The sequence below is a fragment of the Scyliorhinus torazame genome, chromosome 1 (assembly GCF_047496885.1).
Source record: "Scyliorhinus torazame isolate Kashiwa2021f chromosome 1, sScyTor2.1, whole genome shotgun sequence".
NCBI lineage: Eukaryota > Metazoa > Chordata > Chondrichthyes > Carcharhiniformes > Scyliorhinidae > Scyliorhinus > Scyliorhinus torazame.
The window spans coordinates 189162367-189180664 of NC_092707.1; the positions used below are offsets into that span (position 1 = coordinate 189162367).

The window sequence follows — 18298 nt, forward strand, 5'->3', positions numbered from 1 at the left end:
GCGGGTCATACATGGGCTGCGGGGAGGGGGGTTGGGGGGTGTAGGCGGCGTGCGGGGCTCCCAGTTCTCCCGGGACCGCGGTGGTCGGGACCCAGAGCGGCTGCGCCTGCGGGTCGCACATGGCGTGCTGGGGGGGGGGTTGAGGCGCGTAAACTGCTTGCAGGGCTCCCTGTGCTCCCGGGACAGCGGCGACCTCGCGGGACCGGCACACAACCGCATAATGGCCCTTTTTCCCGCAGCTTTTGCAGATTGCTGCGCGGGCCGGGCAGCGCTGCCGGGGGTGTTTCGCCTGGCCGCAGAAGTAACAGCGGGCGCCCCCGGTGTGACTCGGCGTTTGGACCGCGCAAGCCTGTGGGGGAGGTAGGTTTGCCGCGACGGGTACGTACCCACCGCATTCCGGAATGATCCTGAGCTCCATAGTCCTTTTTTTTATTTTTTAGGCACGCTTAATAAATTGTAGCGCACAAGGACTCCATGAGACGAATAGAGTGAAGTCGATGAGGCTTTATTAAGCGTGTCTGTTCCCCCGCAGCTCGATAGTAAACTGGCCTGCGGGGGAAGACTCCGGCTTCTTATACTCCGCCTTCAGGGCGGAGCTTGAGGTCAACGGCCAACCAGGACCCGGGATCTGTCAGCCAATGACATTAGGGCTTCCACATGACCCCCAATACATACTACCACAGGTCAGATGGGCAATCAAGTCAGGCTGGGGAGAGTTGCGTTGGGCGGGTTGGGGGGGGGGCTGATTGGTGGGGTAGTTGGGTCGGGTCAGGGGTTAGGTCTGGAGGATAGTAAGGTTGAGTCAGGCTGGTTGAGGGGTAGTACAGTCAGGTCAGGGTGGTTAACTAGGGAAGAAGTCCTGACTGTTCAATTACACTGGTTAATCACTACGTTGGGCCAGGTATTAACCGGTGTAACATTTCCACAGTAAGCATCCAGGTAAGTCCCATGTATCTGGCCCAAGTCTCTAACATGGAGGGTCCCGGCAGCAGAAATCAGTCCATTGAAAGTTTATACATTCCAGACAATTTCAATGCATGTTCATGCACCAGAAATTCCTCAGGGTCCCAATGTGCAACAGCAATTTAAGTTCAGACTTTGATGCTTGGACATGGGATGATTCCGGTCATTATTTCCAATTGTCAGGGATTTGCATCCTGTGTCAGAATTCTGTCACACTTTGTGAGACTTGTGGCGACTGTAAAATGGGGTCACATTTAGTCCCCCCCCCCGCAAAAAAAAATGGTTAGGTTGGGATCAGGTCAGATGTAGAAAAAAAAATTTTTAAATCCCTAATCCAATTAGAACTTTTTCAGTTCTGTCTTAAATGGAGACGAAATAGAGAAGGCATCCAACCGAATCCCATGAGGCAGTTTGACTATTTAAATACTATTATAATGTGGCAGGGTGCATCATTTAATACCTGTTAAAGATTTAGCCAAGGAAGTTTTGTGGTGCAGTGCGTAAAATGTCTGCCTCTGAGCCAAAAGCTTTGGGTTTGACTCCCACTCCAGAACCGGATGGCTACAGAAAGTGCATTCATAACACAGCCAAGTGGGTTGAGTATCAATCTGTAAAACCTTCTAAAACATGCCAATGGCAGGCAGTAAGTGAGGGAGCCACTCCTGGTCAGCCACATGATGGAAAGAACATTGGCGTCTCTGCCATCACCATCCATAGCTCCAGGCTGCAACATGCATGTAGAAATGCATGTTGCCATAGCAACTCGGACTCCCTCAGTGAAATGTAACAGACCACCACTACAGATTTAAACCTGGCTGGCTGGATTTATTTACTTGAGTGTCGAAACAGCCACTAGAATTTATTTCACCTGGAAAACTGAGGGCAATGATCCTTCTGGGCCCTTAGTGCATCTTCTGGACCTATCTTCACTGATCTATCCTTTAGCCTGACAGCTGACGAGAGGCAAGAACTGCTTTGTGGAAAACGATAGTCGGCTGGATTCTCCGCATCCCGACGGCGAAATCATGGCCGGCGCCGGGGCGGAGAATCCGTTTTCCGCACGTTTTCGGGACCGGCGCTGGTTACCCGATTCTGCGGGCCCTGAAAAGCGGCGTATATCGGAGTATGTGCCACCGAGCACCTATCTGGGGCCATTGCTGGAGGCCCGCCCCACTATTCTCCGTCCCCGACCAGCCGAAGTCCCGATGGCGTGGATCTAATGTGGTCCTGATGGTTGGGATACTAGCATGGTGGCTGCAGACTCAGTCCAGGGCCGCCCTGGTTGGGGGCGGGTCAATTGGAGGGCAGGGAGTGCCTGATATGTGGCCGGGCAATGTTTGGGCAGGCGGTCAGGGTCGGCGCCATGGCTGCGAGCTGAGTTGGGGTGGCAGTACAAGTGCTGTTTAAACACTGCTCGACCTTGTTAGCGGAGGGGCTGGGTAGCACTGTCCCGGCGAATCAGCAGGCGAGCCTTAATTTGAGGCGTGAAACCTGTGGGGCCTAGTTAAGTGGACCAATTAATGCTTCCAAACTTAGGGCGCGATTCTCAGGCCATGTTGCGCTCAAACGAGAGCACAACAAGGCCAGAGAATCTCGGAGGAGCCCTCTGCCTGGCCTCCCGGCAGCCCATGCCTTGGGTGATTCGCCCAAGTCCCGCAAGACCTCGGCGTCAAAGCTCCACCCAAAAGAGGCAGGATCAAATGACGCTCCCGGAAGTATGTCTTTAACCTACTTAAGACCTACTCACTTTGGATCTACCAGCCTCCCTCGATTCTCCGGCTTCCTCAGCGAGGCTGCAGCTGGATGCCGCACAAATATTGGACCAGGCGGAATGGCCACGGTGGGGGGGGTCTCCCAGGCTTTTGGAGACCACTGAGTGGTCAGGATCAGTGCAGGGTGGCCTCCTGCCCTCCCCATGGAACGGAGTCACCTCAGCAATGCACAAATAGCACCTTAGCACTGCCACCCAAGGTGCCCGGGTAGCACTGCCAAGGGTCAGGACCCAAGGGGGCCATGAAAGGAGGGTGGAGGGGATGCCTGAAGAGGGAGGGTGTGCAGGGCAGTTAAATTGAGGTCTCAGGGTGGTTGGGGGGCTGTCAGGTAGGAACCCTAGAAGGGAAGGGGTGCTTTAAGTGGTGGTGGAGGGGGCCTGAGGAGCCCCCCCCCCCAGAGACCGCATAGCAGAGTGTTCATTTGGGGGATGTGGGGTAGTGCCCATGTGTGTGGGGGGTGACATTGCCCACGTGTGGGGACCCACAAGCTCACTTTTAAAATGGCAGCACTGTCTCGGAGTTCAGCTCCCCAGTACTAAAATAAATTCCAAATGTGGGCTAAATTGGTGAGAAACTGATTTAGTTACTGGGGAGGCAGTGGCGTAGTGGTATTGTCACTGGACTAGTAGTCCAGAGATCCAGAGTAATGTTCTGGGGTCCCAATTTTGAACCCCACCATGACAGATAATGAAATTGGAATTGAATAAAAATCTGGAAATAAAAGTCGAATGATGACCATGAAACCACTGCTGATTGTCATAACAACAAATCTGGTTCACTAATGTCCTTCAGGGAAGGAAATCTGCCATTCTTACCCGGTCTGGCCTACATGTGACTCCAGACCCACACAGCGATGCGGTTGACTCTTAACTGCTTCCCCATTAAACTGGCCTTTCAAGCCACTCAGTCCAAGGGCAATTAGGGATGGGTACCAAATGCTGGTCAGTGACGCCCACATCGCAAGAACGCCCAGAATCCAAAAAAGTGACTAAGTGGCGTTTAATAGCGAGGGAACTTGCCGGCAGAGCCAATGGGAAACTCCCTGAAACACCTGCCATAAATGAACTTAGACATTTTTGGGGAGATTCACACTCTTAAGGCGCGTTCCTCCGGCCACACTGCCCTGGAAAAACAGCCTGCCATGGCGCAGCGTGGCGGGTGGAAGCCGGGAGACCCCACTCCCCGAATCTACCTGACTCGCCGTGTCTCGTGCGATTCGACACAATCTCGTGAGACATTGAAAGGGGAATCTTGTCCACAATGGGGGGGAATCTCTTTTTAGCAGATCTGTATATTAGAGTGAGGCAGTAAGCCTTACTCTAATGTGCAGATTCCTGAGGTACCTGAGGCTTTAGGATTCAATCCGTTTGCCTCAGGGTCCTCGGAAGAGCGCTGTTTGGTACTGGTCCCCACAAATGGCGAACAGACGGAACTGCACTCGTCAGTGACTCCAAAGTGGTTGGAGGCCCCCCAGTTGCATGCCCTTCTGGCAGTGTGATGCCCTGGCACTGCTGATGCCACCTGGGTACCATGGCAGTGCCACCTGGGCACCAGCCTGGCACTGTCAAGGTGCCAATGAGCTCCCCATTGTAAAAAACAGGGCTATATGCAGTCTCAACTGTACATTCCCCGTTCAGGCCCCTTATTCATAGTGAGTCGCGTCAAATAGCCACATGTTTGTCGGCACTGCGAGTATTGGGAAACATGCAGCTAAACATGCTCACTCGGGGACTATGTTCCCTTTTCGGAAGATTGTTCCCTTAGAAGTGTTTCCAGAGAATCATGCCCTAAGAATGGGCTAAACCGGTGGGAAACTCCCTAGGGTCGATAAAAGTGACTAAGGGCGGGATTCTTCAACCGGATATTCCCACTAGAGGTCAATGGACCTTTACATAGGCCCCATCCCGTCCCTGCCGATCTTGCAGCGCGTGCGGCTGAAAAATCCAGCCCTAAGTGTCATTGGATAGCGGTGGAGAACTCGCCGGCAGAGGCGATGGGGAAGTCCCTGGAAACTCCACCACAAATGAACTTCAAAATTTGTCCATTGAAATCCGCCCTTTGTATTTCCCCTCCGAGAAGATCCACCTCTGACAATGTCGGGGTCAGTAGCTGCTTCCATTATTTGTGATGGAGAACTTTGCAATGTCAGTTTTCCATCTTCACAACTGTTGTGGCTTGACTGCCATTTTTACTACCTACTTTTGTGTTAGAAAGTCTTATTTGTAATTTGAAGACTTGCATTTATATTGCACATTTAATACCCTGAAAACAGTCGAGCCAATGGATAACCTTCCATGCAGTTGATGACATTTTGTAGTCAAATATGCAACAATTAAATTGTGCACAGTTAGGTCCTATAAGAAGCAACAAGACCAATACCATAGTAATTTGTTTTGCTGGTGCTTATTGAGGGATAAATTCAGCTGGAACACAAAAATTACTCTTCTTAACCTCTTCAAATAACACTATCAGGTTTTTATTGTTCATCTGGGAGACCAGTCCAAGTGTCGGTTTAATTTCTCAATCAAAAGACAGTACGTTCAACAATGCAGCACTGCTTCAGCATAGAAGCTTCAGCCCTAGATTAGCTGCTCAAGTCCCGGTGGTGTTGCTTGAACCCATACACTTCTGATTTAGAGATAAATCTTCTAATACTGGGCTGCGCTTTCGATTTTAATTAATTTCAGTCTCCTTTAGCTCCTGAGCCTTCTCTCACTCCTCTTACCATGACTGACCCTACCCTGATACGCAACAAGACTATTCCATCTCTCCCGGCCTTCACTCTGTTTATCTTCTCTGTTTATCTTTGGGCTTTTCTGATGTCCCGCTTCTCTTTCGACCACTCCAAAACACCTCAAATCCACCACGGATCTTGGCCCTTCTCTTGTTCTCTCCTCTTCCGTAGGCTCCTTGGCCTTTTCCCCTTGCTCCCGACACTAGCACACTCCCCTGCAGCTGTTGCATTTGACTCCCTCACCCCTCCTCCCCAACCTATTAATCATCCCCACCCGGTTCCCCTTTCTCTTCCAGTCTTTCTCGGATGATCGAGCTCATTTTCAACTAAGGTTTGCATTCTGTCTGCACAACAGTCTGAAATATTTTTCTTGTTTTCCAATATCACGTCAATCAACACATTTAAACTATTAGTTCATCTAATAATTAGTTCCAGGTAAATGTTTACCTTAACTGTGTTTCACAGAGAAGAAATTGTGGCCTTCGCTTGAAGAAACAGAGAATAAATAGTCTTCTGTTCAGAAAATTAACAGCAGTCAGAATGTGCAATGGCTGTCAGGAATATGCTATAACATGAGCTCCAATACAGCTTTTTGAATTGGATCTGGATCGTGGGCAATTGCACTTAAGGCTCTGGTTGGGAGGCTTCAGTGTCAACAGCTGTGATTAAGTGCAGAAGATATATCCAAAATGGACCAATCATAAATAAATCCAACCTGGTCCATTCCAGATTAGGGAACAATGCCTATTCTCCAAGTTCAAATAAATCTTAAAAACTATTTTGCAATTTGCCATTAAATTAATTTAGAACTACAGATTATGGAGAGACAGTGGCTGTTCTTTTTTCACTGCCACTTGGTTAAGTGAAAGGATTACCTGCGTTTCCACATCAGTGAGCTTGCGAGTTTGTTCTGCAGTTTGAGTCAGGAGATTAGTTCCTATTTCCAACATGGCTGCTGTCTGGTTCTGTGCCGCATTCCTCTGGATCTCCACTATCTCAGTCTTCACGCTGTCCTGAATATAGTTTTCAAGCTGCAATGAAATGGTAGAAACTACTTTATCTCAGCTCAGTGAAGATTCAGGATAGTAAAAAAATACACCTGGCTTTCAAGTTGTGATGTGACAGAAAAAGAGGCACGTTTGAAAAGTTTAATGGATCGATTGGGGCTGAAGAGATAGTCTACAACACTACCAATTTGCTTTTATATAGCACCTTTAAGGCAGTAGGATATTCCCAAGTGTTTCAGAGGGGTATTCTCAGTCAGATTTTGTCACTGAAACACAGAAGGCAAATGTTTGTTCAATGTGATAGGTGGCAGGGTGTCACAGTGGTTCGCCCTGCTGCCTCACAGCTCCAGGGACTTAGGTTTGATTCCGACCTTGGGCGACTGTGTGGAGTGTGGTCGTCACCACTGTTGTATTATATTGTATATATGGGTATTACGGTAAGGCCCCTGTACTACAGGTACAGGGGTAGATCCCTACCTACTGGCTCCGCCCAGTAGACGGAGTATAAATGTGCGTGCTCTCCGAACAGCAGCCATTTCGTAAGCTGCTGTAGGAGGCCACACAGCTCTGTGTAACAAAGCCTCGATTACATTCTACTCTCGTTTCGTCGTAATTGATAGTGCATCATGAAGTTTTCACTTTCTCCCCTATTCTGTGTGGGTTTCCTCCAGCTGCTCCAGTTTTCACCCACAATCCAAAGATGTGCAGGTTAGGTGGACTGGCCTTGCTAAATTGCCTCTTAGTGCCCAAAAGATTAGTTGCGATTACTGGGTTATGGGGATAGGGTGGGGCAGTGGGCCTAGATGGGGAGCTCTTTTGGAGGGTTGATGCTGTGTGATGGGCTGAATGGCTTCTTTATGCACTACAGAGATTCTATAATAATGTAGTAAGCTAAAGTAAGTAGAGGAAGGGGGATACAGATATTTATGGAGGGAATTCCAGAGTTTCAAGGTTTTGCAGCTGGAGCTTATGGAACAATTCAGATCAGGAATATTCAAAAGGCCTGAAGTGGAGGAGGATGGATGCCTTGGAATGTAGTATGACTGGGAGGGCTTTCTTCTTTCAGAGTAAGAATCCTGTCACCAGGAACCCTTTTGAGGAGGGAATTTCACCTTTGGCCTCGTTCAAAGAGGCGGTATTGATATCCAAGCTCTTTTGAAACAGGAATATCCGCACCAAGGTCTCTTACAAAGACTTGAGGAGTACATTTCCACAGGGACAGAATTCTACCAATCACTCAATGTACATTCTGCAGAAGAACTGTTGAAATACCAGAAATAGGCGTAAATTATGTATTCTAACATTTTTCAGTATTTCTACAGATTCGGCATCAAAGTTACAATGGGCCAATTGATGAACTGGTGCTAAATTCATCCCCTAACTCTCAAATGTTTTCACAGTCTCCCTCCACAATCACTTCTTTGGGATTTCTTCTTCAGGTTTTCTACTGAATTTAATGCAGGCGACTGGGCAATTCCCATAGGAAATTCCTTCCCAGTAGTGTGTAGATTATTTATATTTCTTGGCCCATTGGTTATGATTTTGATTTGAACATTTTGATTGAAGACAGTGAGTGCCCATCTTATTTTATATTTGAGGCTGAATAATCAATTGTCTGATTCAAATATCTTACTGAGCATTTTCCATTTTTAAAAATCATAACAATGATAATTTGCTGTGCTTGTCTTCCCGCCAATGTGACAACATCTCCATGGTGGCACTGCAAATATTGTCAATGCAAGAGAAGCAAATGAAACGAAGCTGCTGGAAACCATTGATGAGAATGAGAGCACAAATCAGTGGGGCAGCAAATAAATCTGCATCGGTCCCTTGAGAAACCTGTTCATATTCATAGCACTTGATAGCTTGTTTCAGACAACATTCAGTTGCATATCACTAAAAGAAGAAAATAAGAATCATACCCAATGCAGAACAAGCTTGCCAGTTCTCCACAAGGTCTGTTTTGTGCTTTTGACATACACCAGTTTCACCCCCTCAACCTGCTTCAGAATCAGTCAGATTTTGGTGGCGTTTTTGAAGTATGTCATGTACGAATTGCTTTAATATTTTTGTTAAGCAAAACCGATAGCTTGTAATAAAAGTTCACAGACTCATTTCAATTCTGTTCATAACACTGGCGAAAATATGAAGGAGTTCAAGCCATTATTGAAAATTTCTTGTGTGGAAAACTAGGCTTCTGCTGTCCTTCAATCTGCACAGCTAGCATTTAGTTGGTAATGAGGAGAGTGATTGACAAGGAAGAGGGGAATGGAGTTGTTCTGGGGAGAAGATGTCAACCTTCACTGGTACTTCAGGTTGTGAAATATTATCATGGAGTCACAGAGTCTTAGAGGGCGACAGCACAGAAAAGGCTCTTTGGCCCATCATGTCTGCACCGATCAAAAATACCCACCTTACTATCCTAATCCCATTTTCCAGCACTTGGCCCAGCTTTGAATGTCTTGGCAGCACAAATGCACATCTAAATACTTCTTAAATGTTATGAGGGTCTCTACCTCCACCACCCTTTCAGGCAGTGAGTTCCAGACTCCCATCACCCTCTGGGTGAAAATGTTTTCCCTCACATTTCCCCCAAACCTCTTGCCTTTTACCTTAAATCTATGCCTCCTGGTCATTGATCCCTCCACCAAGGGGAAAAGTTTCTTCCTCTCGACTCTATCTATGCCCATCATAATTTTATACATCTCTATCATGTCCCCCCTCAGTCTTCTATGCTCCAAGGAAACAGCATGGGCGACATGGTAGCACAGTGGTTAGTATTGTTGCTTCACAGCGCCATGGCCCCAGGTTCGATTGCCACTGTCTGTGCTGAGTCTGCACGTTCTCCCCTTGACTGCGTGGGTTTCCTCCGGGTGCTCCGGTTTCCTCCCACAAGTTCCAAAAGATGCACTTGTTAGGCGAATTGGACATTCTGAATTCTCCCTCAGTTTAATAATAATCGCTTATTGTCACAAGTAGGCTTCAATGAAGTTACTGTGAAAAGCCCCTAGTCACCACATTCTGGTGCCTGTTCGGGGAGGCTGGAACAGGAATTGAACCTGCGCTGCTGGTCTTGTTCTGCATTACAAGCCAGCTGTCATAGCCCACTGTGCTAAACCAGCCCACTCAAACAGGCGCTGGAGTGTGGCGACTCGGGGATTTTCACAGTAACTTCAATGCAGTGTTAATGCAAGCCTACTTGTGACAATAATAAAGATTATTATTAAATAACCTCAGTTTATCCAATCTCTCTTCAGAGCTAAAACTCTCCAGCCCAAACTGCATCTTATAATAATAACCGCTTATTGTCACAAATAGGCTCCAACAAAGTTACTGTGAAAAGCCCCTTGTCACCACATTCCGGCGTCTGTTCAGGGAGGCCGATACGGGAATTGAACCCGCGCTACTGGCGTTGTTCTGCATTACAAACCAGCAGTTTAGTCCACTGTGCTACATCAGCCACATAAATCTCCTCTGTACCCTTTCCAATGCTATCACATCCCTCCTATAATATGGATCCCAGAATTACACACAGTACTCTAGCTGTGGCCTAACCAATATTTTATACAGTTCCAGCATAACCTCCCTGCCCTTAAACCCTATGCCTCGGCTAATAAAGGCACGTATACCATACGCCTTTTAACCACTGTATGTACCTGCCCTGCTACCATAAGGGACCAGTGTAGATGAAGCCCAAGATCTCTCTGATCCTTGGTGCTTCCCAGGGTCCTGTCCTTTCCTTGTCTTGTTTGTCCCGACCAGGTGCATCGCCTCACACTTAATTGGGATTGAATTCCATTTGCCACTGATCAGACCATCTGACCAGCCAGTATATATCCTGCTGGAATCTAAGGCTATCCTCTTCACTATTTACTACCCCATCAATTTTCGTATCATCCTCAACATATTGTGCAGGGTAAAGGGCATCCGAAAGTTGATAAATATCAGAAATAATGCAAGAAAAGGCAGACAATATATTAGCCAGTTAAAGAGATCTCTGGTTAACATATGACTGTAGACTTGGCAAGGCTCAGTGTAAAATATTGGGTCTGTTTGTCAGACTGGCGAATTGAAGAGTCCCTGTTGTGTTCTTCACATCCCATAGTTTGCAAAGTTTGCTCTTACACCATTTTCACAGCATATAATCTATACAACTGCAGCACCATGTCATTACCACATTGAGTATCTTATTTATGCCCCTGATGTTGTTGCTGCAGAAAACCCACGTGTTTGATACACATATTGATTATTTTATATCTTGCAGGTACCAGTTGCATAAAATCGACTGAAATGGTAGGACTGTGGCGGTGCCTGAGTGGCACAAAGCCATTTACCATGGTTTTCAGTTTCGGAAGCTGAAACTGAATCAAATTGCTGAAAATGGGATGAAAGTCTCTCTGAGTTCAGGCACGCCCAATGTAGCTGAAAGATTCTTCCAGATGTGGCTCATGGTGCATAGATCATTCCAAGATTCAATGCTAATTGGCCCTCTCACTCAAAGAAGCCCTGAGGACCACTCGTGGGGAAAATAATGATGCAATAGAATCCATTCTTTTCTGATTTCTGTGAAGGAATGTTTCTTAGTACTAATGGAGTCATTCCCTGTGTCTGAACTGTCTAATGTTGCAACATACTTAATGGGCTCTGGGGACTGGGCTCAAAGTCTAAGAGAAAATTGATCCTCCGCTTAAAGAAGATTAAAGAATTGTCAGGAAGTGTAAACATAGAGAAGCTTCACAAACAAGCTAATAAACCAACTGTTATAAGAGTCCGAAGTGAATCAGGCAGCATATTATGTGTTACAGTATAGCATCATTCAAACCTCTGGTCCCTGTCGCTGAATACGGACAGGTAGTATTGAGGAAGCAAGAGTGCTGCAGAAGGATTTGGGCAAACTAGGAGAGTGGGCAATGAAGTGGCAAATGAAATACAGTGTGGAAAAGTGTGAGGTTATGCACTTTGGAAGGAGGAACCTAGGCATAGACTATTTTCTAAATGGGGAAATGCTTCGGAAATCAGAAGCACAAAGGGGCTTGGGAGTCCTTGTTCACGATTCTCTTAAGGTTAATGTGCAGGTTCAGTCGGCATTTAAGAAGGCAAATGCAATGTTAGCATTCATGTCAAGAGGGCTAGAATACAAGACTAGGGATGTACTTCTGAGGCTGTATAAGGCTCTGGTCAGACGCCATTTAGAGTATTGTGAGCAGTTTTGGGCCCCGTATCTAAGGAAGGATGTGCTGGCCTTGGAAAGGGTCCAGAGGAGGTTCACAAGAATGACCCCTGGAATGAAGAACTTGTCGTATGAGGAATGTTTGAGGACTCTGGGTCTGTACTCGTTGGAGTTTAGAAGGATGAGGGGGGATCTTATTGAAACTTACAGGATACCGTGAGGCCTGGATAGAGTGGACTTGGAGGGATGTTTCCACTTGTAGGAAAAACTAGAACCAGAGGACATCATCTCAGGCTAAAGGGACGATCCTTTAAAACAGAGATGAGGAGGAATTTCTTCAGCCAAAGGGTGGTGAATCTGTGGAACTCTTTGCTGCAGAAGGCTGTGGAGGTCAAATCGCCGAGTGCCTTTAAGACAGTGAAAGATAGGTTCTTGATTAATAAGGGGATCAGGGGTTCTGGGGAGAAGGCAGGAGAATGAGGATGAGAAAATATCAGCCATGATTGAATGGTGGAGCAGACTCGATGGGCCATGTGGCCTAATTCTGCTCCTGTGTCTTATGGACTACTTTAGTGCAGTTTCTGAACTTTACAGCAGCTCAGTGGGACCACTCACTTCCTCCAAATAAGAGGAGCTGAATTTTCCACCATCGGGATTCTCTATTTTTCTGGCATCCCGGGGTTTTCCGACGGCGTGGGGCTGCCCCACAATGGGAAACCCATTGACCAGCCAGCGAAACAGACAATCCCGAGGTGTTGCCATGGGAACCAGTATGGATACCACCCATGCCTGCCGTTTTGTGGGAAGCATGGAACATTGTTTATTCCAGTCCTACACAGGTCCACTCCCTCACCTCTATTTCCAGAACATCGATGACTATCTGTGCTGCATTTTGCTTTTGGCATAGATTGGAAAATATGATTGGTTTTGTTTCTGAGTTCTATCTCTCCCTCAGTTCCATGTGATCCATCTCTAAATTACCTCTTCTCTTTCTCCATCTGATGAACTCCATTTCTGAGGGAAAGATGTCAAACAGTATTGATTGTAAGTCAAAAATACTGGAAGTGGCATGTTGGGCAGCATGCATGGAGCGAGAAACAAATATCGCCTTTCATTAGTTCATGAAAGACTGTCAACCTGAAATGTTCGCATTATGTTTCTCTCTCCATAGATGACACCTGGCTTGTTCACTATTTCCAGCAATTTCTATTTTTATTTCAGATTTCCAGCATCTGCACTATTCTGCGTTTCTGTTATAAGCACACTGACTTCCACAGCTACTTCTTTACACCTCCTTTCAACACTCTGCTTCCTGGAAGACACTATTCCATTCCTCCAGTTTCTCCATTACTGTCGCATGTCTTGTACGATGTTGCCTGGCACATCAGCATTTCCGATTCGACTTTCTATTTGGTCAAATGAGAAGTCCCCTCAATGTGTTTGAGAGAACTCTCAACTTTATGCATCCCATTTTCCCCACTCTGGTCTCCCCCCGTTCCCTCCCTCCTAGAACCATAACAGGGTTCCCCTCATCCTCACAGATTTTTAATTAGTAAAAGAATTAAGGTTGTGGGGATAACGTGGTAAAGTGGAGTTGAGGATTATTAAATCAGATCAGTCATGATCTCATTGAATGACAGAGCAGATTTGATGGGTCAAGTAGCCTACTTTTGCGCCAATGACTTATGGTCTTGGGGTCACCTTCCACCCCAGAGCCTTCATATTTAATAAGTCATCCTACATTTATGGCTCAATGCTGAAACCCAATGTTTAAAAACATCAACCACATCAAAGATAGGTAAATGCGTTCCAAACACTCAAGTGCGTGATTGCAATGTCCTTACCACTCTTTGATGTGGTTGATGTTTGTAAATATTGGGGTTTCAGCACTTAATGTCACTCATATATGAAGGGAGACGAATGAATGAAGGCTGCAGCTGCATTGTAGAAGCTGCCAATCACAGCCCACAACTAGAATTGAATGAATGGCTTCAAGCTAATGGATCTGAGGGGTTGATACACAGCTCACAGCTGTTCTCCTTCATGTGGAGCTTCCAGGTAAGTGTTATAGAACAAAGAGATATAGGAATACAGGTTCATAGCTCCTTGAAAGTGAAGTCACAGGTGGACAGGGTGGTGAAGAAGGCATTCAGCATGCTTGGTTTCATTGGTCAGAACATTTAATACAGGAGTTGGGACATCTTGCTGAAGTTGTACAAGACATTAGTAAAGCCACACTTGGAATACTGTGTGCAGTTCTGGTCACCCTATTATAGAAAGGATATTATTAAACTAGAAAGAGTGCAGAAAAAATTTACGAGGATGCCACCGGGACTTAATGGTTTGAGTTATAAGGAGAGGCTGGATAGACTGGGACATTTTTCCCTGAAACCTAGGAGCCTTGGGGGTGATCTTATAGAGGTCTATAAAATAATAATAATAATAACCTTTTATTGTCACAAGTATTCGGTTACTGCGAAAAGCCCCTAGTCGCCACAGGTGCAGGTGGAGGTGTCCAACCGAGTGCAGGAACAGGAGGTGGTGCCGATCATGCATGTCACCCAGGCCAACATGCACGGGTGGCATCTGCAGTGGAGGCCTTGGGAGCGAGGGTAGTGGATCAGCATGTCCATGGTTTGAGGTACTCTGTGTAGGCGCAGGCCGAGGCTCAGGGCTGCCCTCTCCAGGCAGCCTTGTGCCAGAGCCACCTGGAAATTGCAGCGGCGCTCCTGAGCGTGGCCCAGCCATAGCGGGCCATGGCTGAGAGCGGCGGCGGTATTGTCCAGGCGATGGTCGACGTGGCGCAGACACAGAGGGAGGTGGTGCAGTCACAGACAGAGGTGGTCCACTACCTGTGCTCCATGGCCGCAAGCATGCAGACCCTGGCCGAGATGAGAGCAGACCTCCAGGACTGCCAGGTGGGGGGGAGGGGGGGTGGTGCCTCAAGGGATAGCTCAACTCGCACCCCCAAGGAGGAGGTGATAGGGCCCGTGCTGATGACTCTGCAGGGGAGTTGCCGGAACACCGCAGCAGCTTGGACTCCCCCCCACCCCTGGTGTATCTGGTGGGCAGCTGGCAAAACAGGGTGGCACCACAACACCTGGGACACCTAAGCAGCAGCTGGGCCCACCCGGGTCAGGTCTCCCCAGAAGAAGGCCACCAACTGGGACCCAGGTCGCAGTCCGCCTCCACTCCTGATGTACCATCTGGGGGCCCACCTACATGTCGCGTTAGGGCCCGTTAGGCCAGAAAGTTAGACACCGTTTATGTCAAAATGGGTGCAGGGCACAGTATCATAGAATTTACAGTGCAGAAGGAGGCCATTTGGCCCATCGAGTCTGCACCGGCTCTTGGAAACAGCACCCTACCCAAGGTCAACGCCTCCACCCTATCCTCATAACCCAGTAACCCCACCCAACACTAAGGGCAATTTTGGACACTAAGGGCAATTTATCATGGCCAATCCACCTAACCTGCACATCTTTGGACTGTGGGAGGAAACCGGAGCACCCGGAGGAAACCCACGAACACACGGGGAGGATGTGCAGACTCCGCACAGACAGTGACCCAAGCCGGAATCGAACCTGGGACCCTGGAGCTGTGAAGCAATTGTGCTATCCACAATGCTACCGTGCTGCCCTAGTATAGTGATAGAGGCTAGGGCACAGATGTGCCTGTATTTGTTCACATTAAATACCTATTCACACTGTTATAGCCTGCCTTGGTGCTCTGTCAGATGGTTGTGAGGGGACGTTTGGGGGTTGGGGGGGAGAGGGGGGTGGGGGTGGGGGTGGGGGGCGAGAATAGGCGGACATTGTTGGTGGGCTGATCTCCCTACCTTCCGCCCCGACCGTCCCCACTTCCGCCACTCCAGGGATTTGATGGGACTGTGTGATGGAGTGGCCAGCTCACATGCAGGGATCACTCAGGTGGGCGGTGGAAAGTGCTACCGTGGGCAAGGGACAGGTGTTGTCAAACGATGCGGAGCACCAGAGCTCAACGCAGAGCGGGTTGTCATCATCCTCCCTCCCATGAACCATACCCGCTGTTCCTGCCAACACCCTTTAGTGCAGCAGATATGTATCACTGAGGGGGTCGCAGGCCAGCATGGGGTGAGGTGGGGTGGGGTAGGGTAGGGTGGGGGAAGGGGGGGAGGGGGGATGGCAGGGTGTAGTGGCTGGTGGGATGTGGTGTTCATGCCCCTGTCCAGCCACCCCCTAAGTCGGTGAACCTGGAGGCTATCAGAGCGTCCTGTGTGTGTCTGGGTTCCATGTCCTGCCCATCTTTGCCCTCCCCTGTATCTTCCTCATCAGAGGGCGACTGGTGTTCATCCTCCTCCTCCATCACGTCGCTCCTCTCCTGCGCGATGTTGTGGAGGATGCAACAGGCCGCCACAATGCATGCAACCCTCTCAGCGCCATACTGGAGTGCCCCTCCAAGTGGTCCAGGCAGCTGAAACACATCTTCAGGAGGCCGGAGCACCGCTCGATCACGCTCCTGGTTGCTGCATGGGTGTCTTTGTAGCGGGTCTCCACATCAGTCTGTGGTCTCCAGATAAGTGTCATCAGCCACCACCCAGTGGATAACCGCCACCACCCAGGAGCTAACCCTCCAGCCTGGGGGGTGTCCTGAAGAGGCTGGGATTCGTCGAGTGTACCAGGATAAAGGCGTTATGCACACTGCCTGAGTATCAGCTGCTGACGTGCATATGCACAGCTCATGGTCACATATCAGCTGCATGTTCATGGAGTGGAACCCCTTTCGGTTTGTGTGCACCGGCCTGACATCTGGAGGTGCTCATAGGGTGACATTCATCTCGTTGATCACCCCCTGGATCTGGGCATGCCAGCGATGGTGGCAAACCCCGCTGCCCGAGCATCCAGGTGGGTTTGGTCCACATTGAAATGGATGTATTGTGCCAACTGGGTGTACAGGGCCTCCATAATAGCGCGGATGCACCTGTGCACCGAGCTTTGTGAGATCCTGGGCAGGTCTCCACTCAGCGCCTGGAAGGATGCCATGGTGGGAAGTTTCAGGGCGACCGTCACCTTGACAGCCACCGGGAGCGGGTGTCCTCCCCCATTCCTCTGTGGTTCCAGCTGTGTCAAGATCCGGTAGATATGTTGCACTGTTGTCCTGCTCAGTTGGAATCTTCTACGGCATGCCCGGTCCGGCAGGTCCTCAAATGACACGTGCTGTCGGCACATGCGAGGCCTCATGTGGTGCCTACTTTTCACCTCCTCCTCAGCCTGTTGGGTGGCCAGCTCTCCATTCTGAGCGGCTGCCTCCAGTGCCACTGCTGCACGCTCTGCTGCTGCACGCTCTGCTGCTGCACGCTCCGCTGCTGCACGCTCCGCTGCTGCACGCTCCGCTGCTGCACGCTCTGCTGCTGCACGCTCTGCTGCTGCACGCTCTGCTGCTGCACGCTCTGCTGCTGCACGCTCCGCTGCTGCACGCTCTGCTGCTGCACGCTCTGCTGCTGCACGCTCCACTGCTGCACGCTCTGCTGCTGCACGCTCTGCTGCTGCATGCTCTGCTGCTGCAGCTTTCTCCTCCTCTTCGAGTAGCTCTAGCTCGTACAGCTGCAGGGCATCCCCCAGGGTTGGGGCACGAGGAGGAAGGCTCTCATTGATGGCTGTATTTCAATATCCATGTCTGCAGGGGTTAGGGTTAGGCACCCATACGGCTGGTGTCACACTGTAGAACCAAGGGCCAATGTGAGTGTTAGTGGGGTGCATAGAAATATGGCTGCTTTGCAGGCCGCGGCAATGGTGGTCTGTTCCTGGGCACCTCCCTAGTCCGGTGGGGTTCACCCCGACCACATGGCCCATTCCCCCCTCATCCAGCCCCCCCAACCATGGCAGGAGCCCCTCACAGCCAGCCGGGCCAGTGTCCGGCCCAGCAGCCCACGGTCACGCTGCTCTGTGCTCTTCCTCCTCTCTCTCCCTCATCAGCCATGTCAGCAATTTCACGATTTTTAAAAGCACAAGTGAACCTTGCTGTCGGGCGCCCCAGTGGAGGCGGAAGATCGCCGAGGTCCCGGAGAAAACTGAGTCAGTTCCGCCAATGAAATGCCAATGGCGTTTACTATACGTGTATTCTGGAACGCATTTACGCCACTCTCGAAGAGACGGAGAATTATAATTTGGCGTGAAACCGGCGCAGCCATGATTTCAGCAGCGGAACTGATTTTCCGCCCAATTGCGTTTCCCAATTCTGGGGCGTCATTCTCCGACCCGGAGGCTGCCGTGAATCCCGCCCCCGCCGGTTGCCAAAGTCTCCGGTACCGGATATTCGGCGGGGGCGGGAATCGGGCCGCGCCGGTTGGCGGGCCCCCCCGCTCGATTCTCCGGCCCGGATGGGCCGAAGTCTCGCCGATAAATTGCCTGTCCCGCCGGCGTAAATTAAAGTATCTATTTACCGGCGGGACAAGGCGGCGTGGGCGGGCTCCGGGGTCCTGGGGGCGGTGCGGGGCGATCTGGCCCCGCAGGGTGCCCCCACGGTGGCCTGGCCCGCGATCGGGGCCCACCGATCCGCCGGCGTGCCTGTGCCGTGGGGGCACTCCTTCCCTTCCGCCTCCGCCACGGTCTCCACCATGGCGGAGGCGGAAGAGACTCCCTCCACTGCGCATGCGCGGGAAACTGTCAGCGGC

The 18298-nt window shown here is 49.6% G+C and overlaps 1 protein-coding gene across 1 annotated transcript in view; it reads right to left on the reverse strand.

Moving 5' to 3' along the window:
• The window catches only part of angpt2b (angiopoietin 2b), a 374156-nt gene that overhangs the window by 187704 nt on the left and 168154 nt on the right, over positions 1–18298 (reverse strand). Inside the window, exon 3 of the mRNA XM_072501637.1 lies at positions 6345–6500. Within this exon, the coding sequence (XP_072357738.1) occupies positions 6345–6500 (156 nt within the window). The remainder of the gene's footprint in view (positions 1–6344; positions 6501–18298) is intronic.